The sequence below is a fragment of the Fusarium flagelliforme genome, assembly GCF_020744385.1.
Source record: "Fusarium flagelliforme strain FIESC 12 MPI-CAGE-AA-0113 chromosome Unknown B0J16scaffold_7, whole genome shotgun sequence".
In the NCBI taxonomy this organism is placed as follows: Eukaryota; Fungi; Ascomycota; class Sordariomycetes; order Hypocreales; family Nectriaceae; genus Fusarium; species Fusarium flagelliforme.
In genome coordinates this window covers 1,779,849-1,796,556 of record NW_025763509.1, presented here as the reverse complement: position 1 = coordinate 1,796,556, position 16,708 = coordinate 1,779,849, and the positions used below count along the sequence as shown (strand labels likewise).

The following is a 16,708-nucleotide window of genomic DNA, read 5'->3' as shown; positions in this document are numbered from 1 at the left end:
TTTAGGCTGACTGAGTAAGCATAGCCTGGCTCATGTCAATTGGTTAGTCTCATCGCTTGGGGCACTGGTATTGGCTTCACCATGGAATGTGTTCAATATTCAGTTACGCTTAAAACTCATACAAATACTTGGTTAATGAGAAATCCATGACTGTGCCATCCAAAACTACCTCGACACTCTTCTCATTACCCATTCGGGGGTGTAAACGCTATGGGTCTCTGGAATCTGGTCGCAAGGCGTCGCAAAGACAAAGCAAAGAACCATTTCGTTCCCATCCTTCAACCAGACACGACCCAGCATGACAAGAACCCAGAAGTCGCCCCAGTAACAGTCCAAAAGTCTTCAAGGAATATCCTCTCTTTCCCAGACGAAATCCTTATCTTGATCCTGCACCAACTCCCCTATGGTACGCTCTACATCCTCCGCCAAACATGCCGCACTTTTCACGACCTCGCCTCCGACTTCGTCTTCGACCCCGTCTTACGCGAACCCATGATCTTTATGGCAACACGACAATCACCAGAACGCCTCTCGTGGACTGCACAGACACACCTAGAGGCCATAAGACGTCAATTTACCCGCCAACCCCTCTGCCAGGAGTGTCTCCCCTCCTCGATGACGAGGAAGGGTTTATAAAGACGCTCACCAAGCTGTATAACCCGAGGTGGTGTGGAATATGCACGACATCCCATCCGAGATTCTTCTTTGCCGGGAGATGGGGTCGCACGTGTATGGGACAGAAAGGTCATCTCGCTCTCTGTGACCATTTCGGGTTGAAGGCTGTGTATGGTAGGTCCAATGTTAGTGATTGCATCATTATGTGGTTTCGGTCTGTTGGTACAAAGCAAAAGTGGCTTGATGTCTCTGGCCTGAAGTTGGAGTGTCCGAAAGGGTGTCAGGTTGTTTATCTAGGCAGGGTCTATGGGTACAAGAAAATGCCTTTAATTCGTGCCATTAATACGGTCACTGTGTTGGAGATTAATTCATCGCGACATATGGACAAGGGAAAGCTACAAACGGCTTTGCGAGAAAGGTTGAAAGAGTTAGACTACTTGTGCCTTCACGCTTCAGACCAATTCGATGCTATGGTCGATAAGATCACAGACACTGCATGCGGTTGTTTTACGCCGGGGCGCGAACTGAACTCGTCTCTCTCCATCAAGCTGTTCAACGACACAGCTCCATGCACCAACCACTCCTACGACTGTCGTCGTTGTTGTAGCAGCTATACATGGAAGCGCGTCGAAGATCGCATCATCCTTGACATCAGAATCCACTGCAGCAGTCGGATGCCAATAAGTTTAGACTGGTTGACTAACTTGCGCTATCGACATGAACGAGACTCGATTCTCAACAGAAAAAGGACAAAGGGCATTCTCTGGTGCGACGATCTAGATTGTGCTACAGGATCTGGTCATCGCTGGCGGAACATGATCCAGCTATTCCACCAATATGGTTTGAGTTGTGACCAGGCGAAGGATCTACATCAGAATGACCGACTTGTTGGGACGCCCGAGCTTAGGGCTCAAAGGATGGTGCGCTATCCATACATGTGGAAGAGAAGCAAACACTTACTCATTGATGCCATTGAGTTTAGCCGTTATTGAATTGTATGGAAGCTCTTGCCTTTAATTTAGAATTCTCTTAACTATCCCACTGACAGTATCAGGCTGTGTAAGATTCGGCGTATGCCCACTCTTAATCTTATGAACACCAACCTCCCCACTCGTCATACCCTTCAAAAGCTCCATCATGCCATACTGATACTCGGTAAACACAAGTTGATCTTCTTCACAGATGATGTAGTGCACTTCTGCGTCTTGGTAGCCTGGGTATGTGAGTGCTTCTTTGTAAGATGCGGTGGAGTGCTGGGGCAATTGTTTTGCGAGGCGCAGAGCTTCTTCGGCTGGGGAGTCTGAGTAGACGAAGGGTGCTGACTCAGGTGTGAGGGTCATGTAGTCGTCCTGAAAAGGTCAGTTTGAGTGAGAAGAGAGGGAGACTGATCTTACCTCGATGATGAGGAATTCGGGGGGTTGGAGCAGGGACATGACTGATCCGCCGACCGGTAGTGCAACGCCAGCCAAATAGACAATTTTGCTCACGCCGCATTTCTTTCCTTCAGCTTGTCGCGCTTTTTGTGAGAGTTTTTCCAAACACTGAGTCGCAGGGACTCCGCCGTATGAGTGAGCCAGAAGAACCACGTCCTTGTCTTCATCCAACAATTTCTCAACCACAGATGAGATCTCATTCACATCATCGGTCATTGTAGCAGGTTCTTTGCCCTCCTTTCGTCCGACGGAGGGTAGATTCACAATCTCCGATGGGACTCCATCGCGAGCGAGACTCTGGGTGAGGGGTTCGTAGAGAGTCGGTGTAGCAAAAGAGCCAGGGATGATAACAACGGTCGCCATGATTGAAGAGAAGACAGATTGAGCGAAAGCTTAACGGGTGGGTTGCTTGTGATTTTGAGGTTAATGGAAATAAGCTCATATATACCTCAGTCCGTGCCTCACCGTCGCATCCGACAGGGCTGGAAAGTCTCAGGGTCCTTTGCGAGATGCCGAGACGGAAATACAGCCGTAAATGGAGGTGTTTTCCTGAGGGGATTCATGGTGAGCCAATCAGATAGTGGGCGGTTGAGGTAGTGGAATAACGGCTCTTGAAGTAGTGGACGAGCTTAACCGAAAGGAACATTAACCTCATTGACGTGCATTCTTATCGCGCAATCACTGCCCTGTCCCTACGAGTGATTTGCATTTTCCTTTGGTTCTTGGCATGATTTTGCTGACCGATAAACCTTTCAACATATCCTCTGCAAAATAACGTGATGATGTGACGCGTCGCTGTTGAGAAACAGCCACGTTGGCGTGTCTCGCCTGTAAAGGCCCTGAAGCAGATGCGGATGTGTAAATTCAATTGGTTGGAATTTTGATTATCGGTAAATTCCTTCAACTACCTCGGCCAAAGAATTGCCTTACGATGTTTGACAAGTACCAGGTGGCTTTCTCACACTACCATTCCAGCTTTACTCAAGTATCTATAACGGCGCTTGGATTGTTTCCATTGAAGTTTATTCACTTTGAGTTTGTTCTAGAATGATTTACTGGATGTCACTCACCGTCTTGCACTCAACCTACCCTATCTTATCATCTAGAGATGCTAACCCCACTGCAGTCTAGCGCCACGACCCTGCGTCACTGGCCGCCACCAAACATGGTTTAGCGCAAGTAGGACAAAGGAGCAGAGACTTTTCTCAATATCAAAGCCTCCTTTCATCTCACAACGGAAAACATGCAACTTCTCCGTTTCAACACCTCACATCTGCGAATCTCACCGCGCATTTCATCACTCACAACACTTACCTCATACTATTCTTCTTCATTTCTGATGGACGGCAACAAACGTCGTGGCGGCAGTCGTGGCGGCAGTCGTGGCGGCAGTCGCGGTGGCAGTCGCGGCGGCGGCAACAGAATGGGTAGCAAGCTGGTCAACCCCAACAATGTACTTCCTGCCAGAAGAGGAAATGAACAAAAGCAACGGCAGAAGAACGAAACTGTCGATATCGACCTTGTTGATCCTGCGCAGCCCGGTCCTGCTCCCGCCATGGAATCAGGTGCCTTTAGCACGCGTCGCTTCGAAAGTCTTTTGGAGAACAAGAAGGTTGACCACACCATCGTGCGCACCATCACAGACGACATGAAATTCGAGTACATGACCCCCGTGCAGGCTCAGACTCTGGATGAGCTTCTTCCTCCCAACCGCAGCGATTGTCTTGTTCAGGCGCGTACTGGTACGGGTAAGACGATGGCTTTCCTTCTGCCTGCGCTGCAGACTATGATCAACCAGGGCCGTGGCAAGGGTTCTATTTCGCTGCTTGTCATTTCGCCGACTCGTGAGCTTGCGCAGCAGATTTCAACTGAGGCTACCAGAGTCTTGAAGAAGTTCCCTCAGTATCGCGTGCAGGTCGCTATTGGTGGTACCAACAAGGACCGCGAGGAGAGGGGTATTCTCGCTGGTTGTGAGATTCTCATTGCTACACCTGGTCGTCTTTTGGATCACTTGTCCAACGAGGAGATTGTTTACTCTCTGCGCAACCTCGATACTCTTGTTCTTGATGAGGCCGATCGCCTTCTCGACATGGGATTCCTCAGGGATCTTCGCTCCATCGTTTCGCATCTTCCCAACAAAGAGGCTACCAACCGACAAGGCATGCTTTTCTCCGCCACTATTGCCCCTCACGTCAAGCAAGTCGCCGAGCTGGTGTGCTCACCTCAGTACAAGTTCATCTCGACCATCCCCGAGGGTGAGATCAACACTCACGAGCGCGTTCCTCAGGATCTCATCAAGGTCCCTACCTTTGCAGACGTCACCGCTGCCATGATCGGCTGCGTTCGCGAGGAGGCTACCCGAGGCAAGGAGTTCAAGGCCATTCTTTTCGCGACCACCGCTGCCATGGCAGACTTCTACTCCGACCTTCTTCAGACTATGCCAGGACTGCCCCCCGTTTCGGTCCTGCACAGTCGCATGACGCAGAGCAAGCGAACAAGAATCACGAATGAGTACCGAACTGCTCGCAGCGCTATCCTTGTGGCTACCGATGTCGTCGCTCGAGGAATGGATTTCCCTGGTGTCACCACCGTCATCCAAGTCGGTCTTCCCGCCGACAAGCAGAGCTACATCCACCGATTGGGCCGAACTGCTCGCGCTGACGCCGACGGTCGAGGTATCCTCATCGTTTGTGAGGCAGAGAGCTTCTTCCCCACCTACACCCTCAAGGAGATTAAGTTCAACCCCCGCGAAGCCGACGTCTCACCATTCCAAGACGTCATCAACCATGCCTCCAAGATGGAAGACGATGACAAGGCTCGCGTTTACCAAGCCTGGTTGGGCTACTACAACAGCCACATGAAGGCTCTCCGATGGGACAAGGCAAACCTCGTCCACGAAGGCAACCAGTTCGCTCTCAAGGGCCTCGGCGCTCCTGAAGTACCAGCTCTGCAGAAGAGCACCGTTTCAAAGATGGGTCTGAAGGGTGTTAGGGGTCTTAACGTTACGGCTGATCGACCTCGCGTTAAGCACGGAGCTCCTGGAGGCCAAGGTGACAACGGTCGTGGCAAGCGAGGACGCAAATAGAGAATATGGGTACGGTACTGTCATGAATAAAATACCGGCGGGAATGGAGTTAAGGACATTGCAGAGTGGATTTATGATATGATGATACTGCATTAGACTTTACATAGTGGACCAGATGACTATTGTTCATGATAATTCAAGACTCTGTTTATAGAATGAAACCGTTATAGAATAAATGAAGGGACATACAAGGATCATTTTGTACCAGGTTAGTAATTGGTGAGTGGCTAGTGGAAGATAGATGATCCGCAATGACTACAGTATGACTGTACAATTGACAGATCATATTCACCACATCCCATCCTGCAATCTCACCCACCAAGCACTTTTGCATTTTCAAACAAAAAAGAAGGAAAGTCCGCAATGCAACATCAATCTCACCTGACCTGCAACCATGGAAATCTGCAACTTCATGTACCATCCCGATCTGTTCCTGAATCAACTTCAAGAGCATGGACCACGTCACATCTGGATGACATCCAACTCAATGACTACTACTCCCCAGTGTCAAAATCCCCGACGGAACGGAGAACGGAATTCTCCCGGTCCTACAAGACCCAGTCTCGTCTTGCATCCCGGAACGGCGCGCTAGTCCTGGTCCACGCACCCTCGAATCCCACCACTAAGAACTCCGCCTCCGACTTTTCTTTTTTCATGTCGCTTCCGGTCGAGGTCCGTCTTGGCATTTATCGCCATCTTCTCGTCTCCGAAAATCTTCCCGTGCTGTGTTGCAGTGGGAAATTTCGCGTACTGGCTGAGGAACTGTATGATTCGGACCTGAAGATCCATCCGCAGATCTTGCAGACTTGTAAACGAGTCAATGCCGAGGCAAGCGAGATTCTGTATGGGGCAAATGTTTTCCGGAGACGGTTTTACTGGCCTGTCACTTATAGTCGACGCGGTCGGAGTAAGCACTTGCCACTCAAGGAATCGTCGCCTATTAGTGCCGTCAATTTGGATAGTATCACAAAGATTCGGCTCTTTCGGGAACATTATGCCTGGCTACGCGATGGGAGACTAAGAGTTTTGGACGAGTTCCCTCGGTTGAGAGAGCTTCAGATCCACATGGACATGAACTACGCCGAGAGTTCATCTTCGGCACTGAAAGAAACCCTGCTCGCTATCCATCGTCACCACCGCCACCTGCCTAGCCTCACAGTCAAGCTCCGCCTTCCCTTCAACCAAGCGTGGAAGGACTGGTGTAACGAATACACCAACCGACCCATGGGCTTCAGTCTTCACATGCGAAAGATGCAGGAACTGCAAGACTGGATGACGTCTGCGGGTAATGTCTTCACCGGCAGGCAGTCGAACTGGACGTTTCTGATAACCCTGGCTGCACACTGCGGGCCTTCTGCAACGGTTATTTTCTCGACGGGGCTGATCGGAGCCGAAGAGGCGCATGTGTCGTGCTGCATCGACATCGATGGCAAAAAGACGTTGAGCAAGATGCTGCGAAAATGTGACAGGTCCGATCTGATATAGTGACAGAAAATGGTCAGATAATAGGCAAAAAGCAATCGGGTATGGATCTGAGACATTTAATAAGTTTCAGAGTAAGCGTACGGCATTTCGATCTGTCATTTGCCCCTTCGGCTGTCGAAGCTGTCCAATTGAGAAGCTCTTTTTTACAAGGGATGCGCCACTGAAGTGCTTGTCCTCTCGGATGTATGCTTATTCTCTCGGCTCTATGCTTGTTGTCTCCTCTATTCCTGACGTAGATATGCAGTACCTGCGTCTTCATGCTCGTAAATGGTTCGAAACAAACGATGTCAAAGCGTTGCATATCCATTAGCGACCGTTGAGTCGTGCATATCGCGGATCAGTTAAAAGGTCAAAACATGTTCCCGCAAGAAAAGAGTGAAAAAGGATGATGTTCTGACCAATGAAAAAAGAAAAGAAACCGTATTCGAAGCCCTGGTCAGAAGCTTGGCGATCGTGCACTGACTCGATGAGATGAAAGCTATACCCAAAGAAGGATACAATTCCATGCCCTGGCGAATGCAACCACATTCAATCAAGATACTGTACTGCATTTCTTCTGTAGACGAAAAAAGAAAAGAAAAAGAAAAGAAAAATATGACATTTTAGACGTTTGTCATTAGTTTACCCTGGTATGCGTCAAGTCTAGTCCACCACAATGCGTAAAGGCATTTTCTGAGATGTGATTTAATGTACTTCATAAGGGCGATTTCGCCCGCCCAATTCCTCGTTTTGTCTTGGTCTTGTGTGTTGCTAATTTATTGTTAATTTATTATACTCGTATAATGGTTTCTTTACGGGCAGCCCTACTGCTAAGCGTGGCATATGTTTCGCAAGTCACCTATGCGCTCTCATTAGATGACATCCCACAATGCTCTGTAAGTCCGCTTACTCATGCCGACGACCCTTGTACTAACCGCATAGTTACCATGTGTGTTTCAAGTAATGAGCAATCCGATGGCGACGAACGCAAGTATCGACGAGATGTGCAAGAGCGAGGAGTTTAGTCGGACAATCCAGAATTGTATTTCGCAGGTGTGCACAATTAGGGAGTCGCTTGGTACGTCGTATGCCTGCACGACACGGGGATGTGACTAATGGAGCATAGAGTTCAATGACTTCGTCAGCACAGTATGCGATGTCCCAGACGAGGACAACCGACCGCTTTACCGGGCTATCATCATTGCCTGGGCAGCTATCAGCACGGTGGCAGTAGTACTGCTCGTCCTTTCTAAGATATTCGTTACGACGCCTTGGGGTATTGATGATACCTTTTCTATCTTCACTTACGTATGTTGACCTTTCGTACAATTCTTAATGTACAGCGGCTGATGGTTGGTTTTAGTGTATCATTGTTCCATCCACGGTTTTCTTTCTTCGCAGTAAGTATTCCTTCGAAGAGAATAGTGGAAGGTGTACTGACAACCCGCACAGCCATTGATGCCGGTTTTGGATCGCTCAAGACATTATACCAGAGCAACGATCTCACAGGCGTCTTCAAGGTATATCCAGAAACACCCGCCTTACCCAACAACACTAACGTATCCGCAGAACGTGTTTATTTGGCAAGTCTTGTTCATGGGTGGTATCGGAGTTGTCAAAATGTCGATTCTCTTCTTCTACCTCCGGATCTTCCCTGGCCAAATCTTCCGACGCGTGGTCTACGCAACAATGGCCTTCAACGCCATCAGCTCGATCGTCATCATCGTCTGCAACCTCACCGTGGGACGCACTGTTGAGGTTGTCTGGGGTGGAAAATCGGATCTAAGCGTTACGATGGAGACGTACGGTCAGGCTTTGAAGATCACTATGGCTCATTGCGTGATCAACTTTGTGGTTGACATTTGGATGCTTATTCTGCCGATGACTCAGTTGTATAATCTGGGGTTGAGATGGGATAAGAAGATTCGGGTCATGTGCATGTTTGGTATTGGAATCTTGTAAGTTGGCCTCACTCTGGTGATGATTTCTTCGGTGAGCTGACATGTCACAGTTTGACTGCGGTTAGTCTGGTGCGATTGGTCATGACGGCAAAGATCCTGCCCAATCTTAGTGAGACAGGTAAGATGACATTGTCGAGTCAGTGACGACTATTTGATGTATTTCATTTGCTGACAGTGCCACAGATTCCAACACGCATTCTTCCGTCATCTGGGCCAACATCGAACTCAACGTCGGCTTCGTAGTGGCCGTCGTGGCACCAATACGTCAACTCTTCCAACTCATATTCAACGGCTTCAAGCAACCCGACAGTCCCAACAACACCACACAGAAGAGCAGCCGATCTCGTACAGCAGTATTTGTCGATCGGTCTATGATACGAATCAAGGATGGCGATGAGGAAGAGCTTGTTATTTCAGATCCTGGCAATTTGGGCGGTACGACATTGGCGTCTTCGAGCAGTAGGGGAACCGGCAAGAGGGAAGGTCATGAACAGGATGTTGAGCTGAGCAGCTTGAGCATAATGAGCAATGGCAAGGGCCAATAGTGGAGGGTTTATTGTATGACTGACGAACTTGGGTGGCTACTTTGATCTTTGGTGTTATCTTATCGGTATCTTATCATCGCATGATGCAATCGCATTTGGAGCAAGACTCCTCGGATTTATCTTTGCCCCGCTCCGTGCATCCATTGACCCGAATCTCTTCTTTGTCTGTTCTAACAAACTCATTCAGGAACAGGCTCGACTAAAAGGCCTTGGCTTTCCCGCTCCATACTAAAATTATCCTATCAAGCAAAAGACAAGACTCTTAGTCTCGGGAATCAAGCGGCGACCTTCTCGGCGGCCCGGAAACAAGCATCACACCAAATACAAGCCCCGCCAATTATGTGTCTTGACAAAAACTTGGCACAATGCCGTGACGTCAGTGAATGACATGCTACGTAAATGTGCATCGACAGAACAAAAAGAATTGGCTCTCTGTCTCTGCCCTACGACTTCTGGCGGTGTGTCGCATGCTATGCCATCATTGTGCACCCTGAAGACCCTTGCCAGGGACTGAGACTTGAGGCTTATATACATCCGATGATCTGCGACACTTTCCAGGGTCGTTGGGCATCAAGCCAACCTCAAAGTTAATATTGCCAGCTAAAGCTTCAGAAGGGTCGGGGTTCAACCTCTACTCTACACACAACCGTCCAAGATGAATTATGCCAACATGATTGAGGAGAAGAACCTCAAGGTATGTGCTCCTTGCTGTCGTACCATTTGGCTATACTGACTGTTTAGAAAACATTCATCATCGCTACACTATGCTCTACCCTCGTCGGAACCTTTACCTCCTCGATGGGTCTCTATGACCGCGTCAAGGAGAAGCGCAAACAAGCCAAGCGCGACACCACTCAAGACGAAGAGATCAAGAAGCTCAGAGCCGATGTCGAAAAAGCCTCCCACGAACGCGACCGCGCCGCCTCCGACCGGCAACGCATACGAGACGAGGTCGAAAACTCCTTTGAGCGATCGGGTGCCCTCATCAATCGCGAGTTTGAAGACGGATACAGGAGATATGGCCAGAGATTTGCGATCGGGGATGTCGTCACGGAGAACAAATTGCAGGCGCAGGTTATTGCCATGCAGCAGACTGTGATCAATGTCCTCCAGGATGCGCTGTATAGTGGGAGGCCGCTTGATCGGGCGGATATGTCCAGGCTGATCGCTGCGTCTGATGCAGCGAGGGAGGGATCTCTTGGGGCGCTGCGACAACAACGAGAGCGTCTGGAAGATCGCGGCCCTTCACCTCCACTCCCTCCTCCCCAAGCCCTTCCTCCTCCGAGAGCGCCTACCGTCGTCGCAGACGAATCTCTGTACTGCCGCTACGCTCTCGATCTACAACACATTCCCGAACAAGGCCTTTCTGCGAGCTTCATTCCCCGCGGCGACCATCTCTGTCCCGCCTGCGACGTCCATATCGATGTAGACGATGACGACGGCTGGGCAATTGGCAAGACAGCAGTGCGGCTGATCAACGACCACGGCTACAAACGTGAGATCGACGAAGAGCTCGAATTCCACGTCAGCCCCCGCTTCGTCATAAAATGCCACACACCCGAAGGAGAATTCGCATGCGTCCTATGCAGTCGCTTCCGCGAAGAGGACGTCCTATGTCCCACCGCCGACACCCTGGTCAACCACATCGGCCGAGTACACAGCGTTGCGGAGATGGAGAGGGAGCCGGACTTTGAAGTACGTTCTCTCGATCTTGATAGAAGGAGTATAGCTTCAGCGAAGCCTGTGGATATGAACAAGAGGATCATGCCGCCAAAGTCGGTGGGGAGTTCGTCGGGGAGGAGTGTTGTCGATGATAGACGGAGTGCGAGGGCAATGAGTGTTGATAGACGGAGTATGGGTCGGAGAAGTTTGGATGGGAGGAGTGTTGCCGGTAGGAGTGTTTATTGAGTAGCATACGGTTTTGCATAGCGATTGTTTTAGTGAGCGTTTAACAGACTAACACATAAGTACCCTGGTCTCCGTCGCTGGTTTGTTACCTATGGCATGACGTCCTTTTCGTTGAAGCTACTATTACCTCTCAACACTACACGTTATCACAATAAGATGGCCACTTGCAGAACCTCATTACTTGGTCACGCAATGAACAAGGTAGCGTTAAAATGTTTCTCAATCGTAGCGGACCATGATGCCTACAGCACAGGACTTCTACTCCTGAGGCAAGTTGATATAAAAGTTCCTTTCAAAGGCATGCTCGGAACCAAACAACGGTCTGAGGTCTTTGTTTTGGGCCTCTTGCCGTTCCTGCGCCGCACTCGGATCAACCTGCTGCAAAGCTGCCAAGTAAGCGTGAGATGCCGCCGCGTACTCTTGGTAAACCGCTGGAAGTTGGGGATACTGGTTCCAGCCGTTGTTAGCGGACTTGAAGGGTATGATAACTGGGAATAATTACATTCTGGACGACCCATTCACATATATGTTGGTCATCGGATTTGAACTCATCGTTGTCGAATGCGGTCTTGGCTTCGTCTTTGTACTTTTGAGCTTCCTTGCCGGCTTCAAGCAGCCTTTGCTTGGCATCCTGGAGACGTAGTTGGGCTGCCATGATGATCGATTTGTGTGGGAACTTGGGATATGTGGACGTGAAGAGATGAGTGAAGAGAATGGATAGAGCTAGAATCGAGAATTGAGCCTGGTCTTATATACCCAAGAGCTCTTGGCTGATCGGCAGCACGGTGTTTTCAATGTCTTACATGACGTGTATCTCATGGGGCATCAATCCATAAAACCAGGCAGTACCCTTATGCGGTTGAGGATAAGGTCAGATTTGTTGAATAGTGGTGAGCCAATTGCGGCTGGAGAACAAGGCCAGACGCGCACGGGCACTGCTCAATTTCCTCAATTGATATAATATTTCTTTGCGACACTGAGACATACATATACTAAACACGCCTCTTGCGTGTATTTTGGTGTTGATCTCTCTGATAGCTCACCTATACGGCGCTCTGATTAGCCAAGTCCCGAAGAGCAGCCCACCGCTTCCCCTCAATTACCTTGTTAGGAGAAGGGGGTTTTATATTACAAAAGCAAACCAAGGACATTCACGGTTATCCTATTGACTCTGGAAGAGATGATCAACCACCTCACGATATGCTCTCTCCTTGGTGTTCCGCTATTCCTCAGCCCCAATTCCCAAAGCTCAAACCTGTTCATCGGCACGACGCTTGCTACCATGGTGTCTTGATGCAACATGACGTGCGATTTTTAAGGGGATCGCGAAGCTATGTAAGCTGTCAATTGGTTCTTACTGGTTAGTCTATTGCTGAAGCTTCCTTACCGGTAGGGCCGACGTTGTGGTTGGTCTGATCCTCCCGGCTCGCTAGCAAGGACATAATCTTGTACTTCACCCTCCAGCTCTAACATCGTGAGATCTTGTCCCCTTCATCTCCGTTTGTCTTTTAATGGCTCGGAAAGGCGACAAGTGATCCTTCGTGTATGTATGGCCCATCACGAATCACAAAATTACAAATCACCTAGTGGAGGTGACAGAGGTGTCTATGGAATCCCACAAGCATGGTCAGGTATCGCGATAAACCCATATATAGGGAGATATGCTTCATGTATATTTTGGTGTTTATCTCTGTGATACTCTCTCTGCCCACCAGCAGCCCACCAATTCCCCTGTAAGAGATGTAGGATTCATCTACTCCTCAGGCAAGCCAATAAAATGTTTGCTTTCAAAGGTATTCCCGGCACGCAATAGCTTCCCAAAAGCGAAACTCTGGGCCTGTTCCCATTCCTCCGCCGCACTGCCATCACAGAGCTGCAAAGCTGTGCTATATTGTGCCCGACAAGCCTGGTACTGGTTAGAGGACACCAGAAGCGAGGGACGCTTACATAACTATCTTAGCGTTCCTGAAGGTTGCGAATACTGGGAAAACTCACATTTGTAGCACACCATTGAGCTAAGGGTTGATCGTCGGACACCATACCATATTCTTTCTCTTTCTCATAATCGGCCTTGGCGGCATCTTTCTCCTTTTGGGCTTGTTTACCGGCTGCAAGAAGGGATTCCTTGGCCTGGTTAAGTCGGGCTTGGTCTTGGTCAGACATGATGATATGTGTTGGTCGAGACTGAAGATAGTTGACTGCAAGTGCAAAGAGATGAATAAAGAGGATGGGTTGAGTTGGAAGGCTAAGAAATGACTTTGATATTATACCCAAGTTCTCACCTGTTCATCCGCGCGATACTTTCCAAATCCTGCCGATCATCGACGTGATACTTTCCACGTCTTGGTGTTTTGATGCACCATGATGTGAGCTTTATGAAAGAATCTTCAACACAAAGGAAAGCGGCGTAAGCTGCCTGCTAGTCCTCGCCCATCAGATCTTGGAGAAAGCTTCGTCGCGGGTAGGACCGACGTGATTGGTGTGGTACTGAACCTCCTGTGCTCAAACCTCCACTACCAAAAACCTAATCTGAGTATCCGCTCTCTAGCTCTTACGTCTTGAGATCTCCCCCGCTTCCTATCTGGTTATGATGACGCCTACCCAGGATAGTAACAGGAGATTTAGTCTCCAAGGCTTAGGATATTAAAATGAAGTAAATCATTTCTTCTTCTATGCTGACACCCTGGCGCTACCCTCCGAATTATCCAGCCAGGAAGAGGAAGAGGCCGAGGTTCTATCTGGATACGACCCACCGGAACGGCCCGCGGCCCGAAAGGTCCTGCGGGATCCCCGAAGGCGGACAGTAACCTCTCGCGTTTGTATGGCATTTCACTCCATCGTAAATCACTCCAGCTCTTAGTCCTCGAGGGAGCTAGACGTCACTCTACGTCAGTCTTGAGCATATTGGATGTCGAGACAGAAGTGCTAGAGGAACCCGGGACCTGGGAAGATTAGCTAGATAAATTTTATGGCTGCATAGCTAGTCTTATCGCTGCATCTCAGCTCTACCAGATATCCGGAAAGACCGACATGAGATCTACACAATCACTATTACCACCATGTAGACCAATAAAAGCTTCTCTATACCTTACATCATAATGATCAATTCACCTCCGCGTCCAAGTCCATTTCCAATCTTAAATGCGACTCTCCCAAGACTCTTCAGCCCACACTCTATGTGCAACTGCCTCGCCCAGACCTTCCTGCCTAACATGAAACATGGACTTCAGCAAGTGAAGCGTCTTGTTCTTTTCATTGCTCTCGTCGTACGTCCTGGCATAGTAATTCTCGGAAAGTATCGTGAATTGGTGAGTCTTTCCCACATGCGTTATTTGACGAACAACAAGTTCTTCCCACTATTTCACAGCCTTCTCCGTTTTTGACAATGATTCAATACGGTAAATTCCTTTTCCGGGTTCGTTATTTAAAACGATGTCCTCTCCAAAGAGCACACGAAACTGCCACAAGAGCAGCATAGTCGTTCCAATAATGTGGATGGAACGGCCAGTTACAGCGTAGAAGTTGCATCCAATAAGAGGCTCAGTGTTTGAAGCTCGAGTAATTATTGGTTGACATTTCAAAAGGGACCCTTCAAGATGTTCCCAAAAAAGAGGCGTAGCCTAAATCGCATGTTACAGACATTATACGCCATGGGCCCATCACAAGGCTGTGCGATAGTTTCGCGTATGGACTGAAGGTTTGAACACAAAAGCTTACGCATTACTATCAAAGCCTTTGTATGATAAGATAGAGTTTGTGATATCAGGCAGCCGAGTGAGAACAGAAAACTTTGCAAACCTTCATCTTTTTCCTCCTGCAACAAACAACCCACGTGGTTCCTCAATCAACAGATCTCTCCAACCCCCTTCTGTACATCCTACCGCGAAAATGGGGGGTATCGAGATAATTCTGGGCTTCCACGAGTCCTTTCAAAGGTAAGTATACGGTAAGTGCTTCCTTCGTCTAACACACACTGACGTCCAGCCTTTACAACAATGAAGATTTTTCTGACCTCACTGTCAAATGTCAAGACACCCAGATCAAAGTTCACAAAGTAATTTTGGCATGCCACTCAGACCACTTTAAGAAGATGTTCACGGGCGAATGGAAAGTAAGTCACTTTTCGATTTGCCGTCCTAAAGGCGCCCATACTAATGGAAATTCAGGAACGCACCGAGAAAGTCATCGAAATCAAAGACTTTGAACCACTTGTCGTGGAAGCTATGTTGCGCTTCATGTACAGCTTCAACTATGTGGGAAGCCAACAAAAGGACTCCCTGTTCCACGCCAAGGTCGGCGAGATCGCGGATTATTACATGGTAGATACGCTCAAGAACATGGCAGCAGAGAACTTCAGATCCACCGCGGGATGGATCGCTTCCCGGGAGGAGCTTGTGGCGCTCATTGAATATATGTACAAGTCGCCAGATCTCGGTCTTTGTGATCCTATTCTAGACAGAGTCACTGAGAAGATTGATTTCTTGCTGGAGCAGGACTGGTTCCATGATGTGATGGTGTCGGTACCTGAATTTGCAGCTACTCTGGTTCGCCGCGTGCACAAGCGGAATCCTATGGTCTACAGGTGCTACAACTGTGACGTTGCTATGCCATGGAGTAGCATGGGTAACAACCCGACAAATTGCTATCAATGTAATGCCATGGTTCGTTGGGGTGATGCTGATGGTAGATTGCACTCAAATACTCTGTAAGTATCTTGAGTGGCAGACCCGTCGAACCGAGCCCACACTGCGCGCAGCCCAGCTTTATTCTGTCTGTGCCTCCCCCAACATCAGCATGAGGTTAACGCAAAAATCACCAAGAAAACAAAAACTCTAAACACAACCATACCCAAGCCAACACACACACACACAAACGAGAAACACCAAAAAAAGAAGGGATGATTTTGGCCATGGATTACTCAGACTACCCTACAACAACAGATGTCAAACAACCGTGACCGACCTCCACGACGATATTGCAAGGTTCATGGAAAGTAAAGAAAAGTACAGCTATGACAGAAGAGCTTTATTTGTGCGACACCAAACGAGAATGGCGGCGAGAACTTAACAAAATGTTTTCGCACAGGCAGGTGGAAGTTATACAGTCAAAAAGAGAACAAGAATCGGACATTACTCTGAGGGCAGGGAAGAGTCTAAAGAGGGTTCAAGGAATGGGGTCATAATTCGTCAAGTGCCACGAAATTACTTTTCAGAAGATTAAACAACACATTTGCATCCCAGCATAAACGTACACAGTCCATGTGAAGTTATTGAAGTCTTTCTGTATTTTGAGCCTCAGCGCTAAAACCGCCACAGCGCCACACGAAACACGGTGCCTGAATCAAGGGCCGGGTATCATCTACCGAGATCTACCATGACTAAGAATGGGAGAGTAAGCAGCCCCAGATCGTGATCCCAAAGCGAAAAAGGCGATGGAAAAGTTGGGACCCAAGATCTGGATCGGCCCGCTAAGGTTAGCGCCGGTGCATTAGCCTAAAAGGATGACTTTTTCCGGTCATGAAGTTACATCATTTCTGTCGCATTGTTATCCCTACAATTTACTGAGTGCGTGCTTCATGTTCTAACCGTGCTTGAACTAACTAACTGCATTGAAAGTATGCATGAGAGAGGCTGAGAAACAATCGAGATATTGAAGACAAGTGAGGCGGATGCTCCTCTTTATATAAAACCACAGACC

General features: G+C 48.6%; 7 protein-coding genes across 7 annotated transcripts; 4 read left to right on the top strand and 3 right to left on the bottom strand.

Moving 5' to 3' along the window:
* Window positions 1–210: 210 nt before the first annotated feature.
* On the top strand, window positions 211–636 carry B0J16DRAFT_388613 (uncharacterized protein; the record flags this gene model as incomplete). Its single annotated transcript, XM_046131760.1, has 1 exon — window positions 211–636. The coding sequence occupies one exon, from the start codon at window positions 211–213 to the stop codon at window positions 634–636; it is 426 nt and encodes a 141-aa protein (XP_045979122.1).
* A 947-nt stretch (window positions 637–1,583) lies between these two features.
* B0J16DRAFT_349164 (Alpha/beta hydrolase fold-1) lies at window positions 1,584–2,710 on the bottom strand. Its single transcript, XM_046128852.1, has 2 exons — window positions 2,010–2,710; window positions 1,584–1,964 (listed from the first exon to the last, which is right to left on the bottom strand). Exons 1-2 carry the CDS (start codon window positions 2,409–2,411, stop codon window positions 1,629–1,631), a joined length of 738 nt encoding a protein of 245 aa, XP_045979121.1. The 5' UTR covers window positions 2,412–2,710; the 3' UTR covers window positions 1,584–1,628.
* A 677-nt stretch (window positions 2,711–3,387) lies between these two features.
* B0J16DRAFT_364835 (uncharacterized protein) lies at window positions 3,388–9,269 on the top strand (the record flags this gene model as incomplete). The annotated part of the gene is made up of 11 exons (XM_046129963.1): window positions 3,388–5,070; window positions 5,134–5,147; window positions 5,415–6,602; window positions 7,433–7,493; window positions 7,540–7,675; window positions 7,724–7,905; window positions 7,961–7,997; window positions 8,050–8,117; window positions 8,167–8,555; window positions 8,609–8,676; window positions 8,742–9,269. The coding sequence occupies 11 exons, from the start codon at window positions 3,388–3,390 to the stop codon at window positions 9,101–9,103; spliced, it is 4,188 nt and encodes a 1,395-aa protein (XP_045979120.1). The 3' UTR covers window positions 9,104–9,269.
* Window position 9,270: 1 nt separating this feature from the next.
* Window positions 9,271–11,391, top strand: B0J16DRAFT_310302 (uncharacterized protein). The gene is made up of 2 exons (XM_046124957.1): window positions 9,271–9,797; window positions 9,845–11,391. Exons 1-2 carry the CDS (start codon window positions 9,759–9,761, stop codon window positions 11,009–11,011), a joined length of 1,206 nt encoding a protein of 401 aa, XP_045979119.1. The 5' UTR covers window positions 9,271–9,758; the 3' UTR covers window positions 11,012–11,391.
* On the bottom strand, window positions 11,270–11,693 carry B0J16DRAFT_404551 (uncharacterized protein; the record flags this gene model as incomplete). Its single annotated transcript, XM_046132811.1, has 2 exons — window positions 11,514–11,693; window positions 11,270–11,458 (listed from the first exon to the last, which is right to left on the bottom strand). The coding sequence occupies exons 1-2, from the start codon at window positions 11,664–11,666 to the stop codon at window positions 11,270–11,272; spliced, it is 342 nt and encodes a 113-aa protein (XP_045979118.1). The 5' UTR covers window positions 11,667–11,693.
* Window positions 11,694–12,764: 1,071 nt separating this feature from the next.
* B0J16DRAFT_324234 (uncharacterized protein) lies at window positions 12,765–13,174 on the bottom strand (the record flags this gene model as incomplete). Its single annotated transcript, XM_046125818.1, has 2 exons — window positions 12,765–12,917; window positions 13,007–13,174. The coding sequence occupies 2 exons, from the start codon at window positions 13,172–13,174 to the stop codon at window positions 12,765–12,767; spliced, it is 321 nt and encodes a 106-aa protein (XP_045979117.1).
* A 1,725-nt stretch (window positions 13,175–14,899) lies between these two features.
* Window positions 14,900–15,720, top strand: B0J16DRAFT_388605 (BTB/POZ protein; the record flags this gene model as incomplete). Its single annotated transcript, XM_046131759.1, has 3 exons — window positions 14,900–14,946; window positions 14,996–15,122; window positions 15,178–15,720. 3 exons carry the CDS (start codon window positions 14,900–14,902, stop codon window positions 15,718–15,720), a joined length of 717 nt encoding a protein of 238 aa, XP_045979116.1.
* Window positions 15,721–16,708: the final 988 nt, after the last annotated feature.